Genomic DNA, 7,500 nt, shown 5'->3' on the forward strand with positions numbered 1-7,500 from the left:
TGTGTCTCCAAGTATTCTTCTCTATCGGCATCTCACTGTCTCGGGTAAGGGCTTCGAAATTAACTGTTCAATCAGCCATTAAATTAAGGTTTTTCAATCCAGGGAATGAGCTACCTCTCGACCGAACCAATCGATCTTTCTACCAGCCACTTTGCTGTAATTAGACAAGAAGACGCAACGTGCCAATATTAACCCATGGCTATGCCAAGCCATTGTAAATGTCAATTCCTACCCATGAAGCATTGAAACAAATAGCCACGGGAGGGCTGTAGAGGGGTGCTTCCCAGGTCTGACCACAGTGCAGCTGTCCGCTGGGGTGGCCCCACAATGCAATTTGTCTCCATTTTGTTGGGCGTCGATTTCTATTATTCACCAGGTGTGCAGCAGAGGAGCACTGTTGGGGGGGGGAGGAGCGGAGCGCTGCCTGGGTGACAGCTCACCTCTGAAATATTCATACCGCCTTTACCGAAGACACAGATTCCCCTGCATCTGTGTGTGTGTGTGTGTGTGTGTGTGTGTGTGTGTGTAAGAGAGAGAGAGGGGGGATAGCCAAACTGATATGGAAAATGAATAATGTTTCTTCATAGGAATTGTATCAGTGGTCTACATACAATATAGACACTGTACAGCTGTGTGTGTGTGTGTGTGTGTGTGTGTGTGTGTGTGTGTGTGTGTGTGTGTGTGTACGTGTGTGTTAAAATAGACTTTGGATTAAAGGAATAGCCAAACTGATATGGAAAATTAACAGTGTTTCTTCATAGGAATTGTATCAGTGGTCTACATACAATATAGACACTGTACAGCTGTGTGTGTGTGTGTGTGTGTGTGTGTGTGTGTGTGTTCGCTTTGTGAGTGAGAAAAGCACGGCAGGACTAGACAGGCCAATCTTCAGCTGTTTGTCCACCAGAGATCATCAGTGCGACAGCACTTCCACACTTTAATTTCCCAATCAGACCGTCACTTTAATTTCCCTGTCAACCTGTCTGCTCATAGCTTGTTCCTGTGTGTGAGAGTATGTGTGAAAGAAACAGGCACTAGAGAGAGAGAGAGAGAGAGAGAGAGAGAGAGAGAGAGAGAGATGGAGAGAGAGAGAAAGAGAAAGAGAAAGAAAAAAGCATGATTGAGCACTGTGACATCCAGGTGATGACTATTTCCCTCTTATGTCCTTTCTTTTCTATTGTACTCCTACGTTCTCTTCTCCTCCTCTCTCTTCCTCCCTAAATAAAAAAGCAACTAAGCATTTTGATATTTACCAACTGATTGTTCATGGTAATGTCCACGAGGTCGAAGGATAAAATGTGATCTTTGGCTCCGACAAATAGGCGTCCCCTCTCCTCATCCAGCAGGAAGGTGTGATAGGCTGAGCTGTTGGCCAGTCCATTGAAGGTCACCAGGTTGTTGGACTCCAACATTTCTGTGGACAATTATAAAAAGACATAACCTTTAATATTAACATTTCATACCGACAATGTCTTGACATACCAATTTGATTTTTGTTTTTAATAACCGCACATAGTGCAAAACCACCTTCCAGTTCATCAATGCAAGGATCTAAGTTTATTGAATTGTTAATATTGATAATTTCTTGGAATGCATAATTATGATTAATTCTGTTTATCTTCACTATTATTTATACAATTTTAGATATTATTTGTAAATGTACACCCTCTCAATAAACACAAATCTGCTTCTATTTACCATCTCCATTCCAACTAAAAACATTTTTGCACCTATTATTGTAGGGTTAAATGTTGACACAAAATGATCCTGTAATTATAGTTGGAGAATATAACGGGAGAGAAATATTAATTGGCTGTTTGGTGGACGTCGATGGCGTGGTTTTGGTCAAAGGCAAACACACCCAAACTGTGGGGGAGGACTGGAGCTGAATAACAATGTGTTACCATGTGCTCTGCTTTTCTGGCCGCGTGGAAGTGTGAGTTTGGCTGAGGCAAATTTGTCATTGCCGCCTACTGCATGTACTGAAGGTGACCTGAGTCACCACGATTTATGGCAGAAAGCTTAGAAGTACACACAGTCAAACAGAAGCACAAACACACACACACACACACACACACACACACACACACACACACACACACACACACACAGATTCACATACACACCGTGACGAACACACTCTGCATCCTGATCTCTCACCCTGACCAGTCAGAGAGAACAAAACCTCACCAAAACACCTCACACACCCAGCCTTCCACCTGCAGACTTGTAAAAAATATGTGTGTGTGTGTGTGTGTGCAAGGTTACTTTCTAAGTAAAAGCCTCTACATACAATACACTCCATAAAACTAAATGTTGAATGGCAAAACTGACAAATTGATAACCTGACTTCAGCCCCATGCTCCAGCAAGCATGTGATTCAAAGTAAGTAATTTGAACCTCAATAACAACATTCCCACTAGTGTGTTATTCCAGTATCACAAGGGAACACACGGCCAGTATGTGGTTCCACAGGGGACAGTGAGACATATTACCATGGTCAGTGTAACCCAATGCACAGTGTAGATTCATTCTATTTAAGCACATTATTTTACACAGGATATGATATCAGCTGGTGGAGTCTTTAAGTCATCATGCATAATTGATTATTCACACCAATAGGGGCTGGAGTACTTTGTGTAAAATATGAGAGTATCATTCCACAATGCATTTTTCATATCGGTACACTTAATGCATATGTAGTTATTCTGTTTGAGACCATAAATGTCCTTATTGATAGCTTGTTTCAAGCATAACTGGCAAAAAGTAGCTAACTTGTTTATTGTGACAGATTTCTGAAAATGTCTCAGAAGAATTGGTAGATGACGTGTGTGGTTTGCAGCTGTCACAGCAGCTGTGCAGAACTTAACCTGTGGCTACAACCGGAATGCTAGCACCATAAAGCACTCCAGGAAGGCCCGGGTTCTTGTCTGTGGCTAAAACAGCATGCTGAAAAGCTCTATTGAGTGATACTGTGTGGAGCGCCTGTCTGTCTTTGACAACAGCAAATCAAATTTCATCATTTGAGCCCATGCTGAGAATGTTTACACAATGGCAGCAGTGATACAGTCAGAAACACCGGGGCCAAGCCAGAGTCGCCAGTTTTCTGTGAACATTTACTAGTGCATTAGCTAGTACAAATCATGAACGTCAATAAAAGTATGTTTAATGCTGAGGGTTGCTTCCTTAACATTATCCATTAAGATAAATTCACTATGCCTCAAGCCACCAAAGCCTTTCATATTGCAATTCTGATCTTAGCTTGTGACAAACACATAGACAACTATCAACCATAACTTTCACTTCTTTCTATCTGGTCTTCTCCTATCACAGTAACTAACTCCAAAGATGGGTGTCAGATTCTCTTGAATAAGCTTAAATCTTTTTTTTATTCTAGAATACCAAATATCATAACGTGCTGATGAGTGGAAGCATTTCAATCTTACTGCTGTAGCATTAGGCTACAGAACAGATTTAATAAAACTATAGATACAAAATGTATACAGTAGAAGTAGTACAAAGCATTGTTATTTCCAATATAAATGTCTTTGAAAATCTTCTTGAAAAATATCTTTAAAAATATCTTGAAAAGACGACACTAAATGGGACAGACACAAGGTTCTAAATAACATTAAATAAACTTGGAAAATATTGCTCATTTTGATAGTTAGTATATCTAGGAGGCTATTATTTACAGGGACTGTTTTTTTAAACATAATGTAACCTTCTAAAACATCCAACTCCATATTACTGTCAGTACAATACAATATTTTTGAATGTTGATTTATGCATTTCCTCATATAAACCATTTTTCTTCGTATGATCTTTCATTGAAAACAACAATCACTATCACATTTTCATACCTTATATTTCACATAATTCTACAATGAATGATTATCCACTCCATAAATTATCCATAAATCAGATGACTTGCAGGAGAAAACAAGGGAGGAAAAGAACCAGTGATGAGATGAGAGGGAAGAGGAGGAAAAGAGAGGAAACGAGGAGAGAAGAGGGTGAGAATCTGAACAGCTAATTACAGGCCTCAGACTCTCCTTCTCTCTGGACGGAAATGAGATGGTTGTTTTTTTCCCCTTGGGAGCCCACTCTGTCACAGCAATTAAAAGGCTACTGTAGCTGTGGAGGGCATTCAAAATGACTGCTGCCAACACGCCACCCCGCCTGCCATCATGGCTACCACAACAGACCACAGCAACTGAGAGTCTTGGGTTATTTACACAAATACATCAGACAATAACATAAATGTTTATATAGTAGATATATACTGTATGTGCAGTAAGTAGCCCTAAATGGACATTATATTACTTCAACATCAAACAGCACAGACAAAGGCATGAAAAGGGTTTTGGTTGACGTCTGTGAGCTCTAAGTGTGGCGGCATCCTCTGTTTTTTTTTTTGTTGTTTTTTCTCTCTCATTACCCCTTCTCTTTTTTGTATGTCTCTCTTTCTTTTCTCCTTTTCTCTCTCCCCCGCATGGTCTAGTAAATGGCTATGGCCCTGATGAATTTTTCAGCAGGGAAAAACACACCGCGGTTGCTTGTCCACACTCAGGGGACAAAGAGAGAGATAGAGAGGGAGAGAAAGAGAGAGAGAGCGAGAGAGAGAGATCGGGAGGAAGAGGAGCGAGAGAAGAGACAAAAGAGGGTGAGAGAAAGTTGAGAGGGGAGAGGTGGAGAGGAAGAGCAGGATGGAGAGATATGGAGAGGAGAGGAGAGGAGAGGAGAAGAGGGGAGAAGAGGGGTATGAGAAACTGTGTGAGAGGATTTCAGAGTGGAAAGAGAAAGATTGGAGAGAGAGAAAGAGTTAGAGGGAGAGAGAAAAATGGATTCTTGATTGTTCTGGAAAAGAGGCTTTGACAGGTAGGGGATTAGGTCAGGCCGGGTCTCTCTGAAGTATTCCTATAGGGCTTGTTGAGGGGGAAAGGAAAAGATCTGAGATAGAGAGAGGGAGGGAGGGACACATGCAGAATGGAGGTTCAGGCAGTGGAAGAGCGGAGGGACAGAGCTAGTTACTTATGAACACACAATGAACATTTTCCTCTAAATGTGCTGCCTTGGGGCAGAATCTTCCACGCAGACACATGTATACACTGATACATGCTAAAGGGCTTTGCTTTGTATACACTGATACATGCTAAAGGGCTTTTGATTAGAGGAGGGGGGGGGGGGGGGCAAAGCCTGACATCTACTCCAACATCTGAACATTGTTTCATTGTAGAACAGGGATCTTTGCACTGTGGTAACATCTACAGTACACACACACAGAGAAAGAGAGAGGGAGAGATTATTGGAAAACAGACCATTTCTCCAGACACCTTCACAAACTCACACCCTGTTTTACAAGTCTGTGTGGGCTTTTGCGGGAAACAGGCAGAAAATGTCAGACACCCAGAAAACAGGAGGATAAGGGTTGAATTCATATGGCAGGCGCGAATCTCTCTGCCTCTCTCTCTCTCCATCTCTCTCTCTCTCTCCCTCTCTCCCTCATGCACACATACATACACACAAGAGAATACACAGAAGTGTTTGTGCGTAGTTGAGTGTTGGCAGGCCTGTGTGAAGACTGTGTGATGTGCTTGCATACATTAATTTGTGAAGGGAAAAAAGCAAATGGATAAAAGTCCCAAAAACAATAAACAACCTCATAAGGACGACTGACGCACTCCTTCAGAGAGAAAACAGTGGGGAGACCAGCAGAAGCAAACACCGAGGGTGAGCGAGAGAGAGAGAGAGAGAGAGAGAGAGAGAGTAAAAGAGGAGGAGAAAAGAGGAAGGAGGGAGAGATAGAATGAGGCCAGGGAGGAAAGGACTGGCCGGTGCACAATGTGATCTGTGGGCTGGATAATGTCCTCACTGAAAGGCCAAGGCCACACTGACTAACAAGGAGAGGCCGGTACCTGCCAACACATCCAAAGCGACGCATAACTTAGCGCACAAGCTATGGCAACGTGTCACACGTTATGAGCTTAAGTAACTGGGATGAGAGCATGGCTTCACGTGAATGCGGTTGGGAACGTGTGTGTGCATGCATGTATGATGTGTGTGTGTGTGTGTGGTGTGTGTGTGTGTGTGTGTGTGTGTGTGTGTGTGTGTGTGTGTGTGTGTGTGTGTGTGTGTGTGTGTGTGTGTGGTGAAGTGGACTCAGTAGATAATGGTATGCAGGCATCTTTAGGAGGGCTTTTCATGCACAGCCAAGAAGTGAAGTGGAGACAGGCCACAACTCTGTGATAAAGGCCGGCTCAATGAGCACTGAAACCTGCCTCACAGACGGACTCTCTCTCTCTCTCTTTCGCTCTCTTTCTCTCTCTGTCTTTGTTGCCCTCACCAAACTCTGTCAGTCTAAACTATATGTGTGAGCATGTGTGGGGAATTCATTGAATGTATGACAGATGAAACTATCTGTATGTGCATATGCAGATGCACATGAGAGCATATTTGTGTGTGTGTGTGTGTGTGTGTGTGTGTGTGTGTGTGTGTGTGTGTGTGTGTGTGTGTGTGTATGAACAGAAGAGACAGAGAAAATTTTCCCATGTGTCCTTCATGTCAGAGCAAGTATTATTATCTCCATGTAAAAGGTTCCATAGTGACATAACTGTGTTGCGTTGTGTACAGTGGAGTGGCTGTGGCTCTCTCAAGGAAGAATCTGGCCACAAGCTGCGCTTCTGTGTAAACATTCACATCACTTCTTCACAACTCACACAGCATGTAAGAGCTCTCAGAGTTTCAATGGTGCCATGGAATTTGCTATTCACATGGCTTCTACGGCAAATTACAGTCCTATTGTTGTGTGTGTGTGTGTGTGTGTGTGTGTGTGTGTGTGTGTGTGCATGTGTGTGTAATTGTGTGTGTGTGTGTGTGTATGTGTGTGTGTGTATTCATATACATGCCTTTCTCTCTAAAAAAGAAAGCACATCACTAAAACACCTGCAGACACACAGAGCGTCGTCCCTCATGGTAATGCTCCCTAATCCATCTCTCTATCTGTGTGTGTGTGTGTGTGTGTGTGTGTGTGTGTGTGTGTGTGTGTTTGCGCATGTGTGTGTGAGTGTTAAATCCTGTGATTAGTACAGATATCCCAGGGATTTGCCTGTTTATTTTGCCAACAGAATGACAAACGTGCAACAACTCATCTTCCCTGACTCATCGCTGCTGTTTGAACACAGATAAGCACTGACCCAAGACCAGGCGGGCATGCTGATCTACAAAAGAAGTGCAGTGCAAGCAAGAGACAAGCTGATCTCAGTGCAGTCTGAACAGGCTGAGTGTGGGAGAGCTCCAGGATGTGTGGATCCTCTCGCCACAACTCAGGTGTCGAAGACTAGCTGTCATGGCAACCATCTATTCAGGCAAATGTTTGGGACTCACAATGTTCGACCACAAATGCTCACACACGCACACGTGTGCACACACACACACACACACACACACACACACACACACTGTTCACGTATCAAGCATAGAAACAATACACAGGCCTAT

At 43.0% G+C, this 7,500-nt stretch overlaps 1 protein-coding gene across 1 annotated transcript in view; it reads right to left on the bottom strand.

The window, feature by feature from the left end:
* sema3ab (sema domain, immunoglobulin domain (Ig), short basic domain, secreted, (semaphorin) 3Ab) overlaps window positions 1–7,500 on the bottom strand; it is a 35,015-nt gene that overhangs the window by 19,903 nt on the left and 7,612 nt on the right. The window contains 1 exon segment of the mRNA XM_042110475.1: window positions 1,254–1,414. Within this exon segment, the coding sequence (XP_041966409.1) occupies window positions 1,254–1,414 (161 nt within the window).

This window comes from Alosa sapidissima, chromosome 11 (assembly GCF_018492685.1).
Source record: "Alosa sapidissima isolate fAloSap1 chromosome 11, fAloSap1.pri, whole genome shotgun sequence".
NCBI lineage: Eukaryota > Metazoa > Chordata > Actinopteri > Clupeiformes > Clupeidae > Alosa > Alosa sapidissima.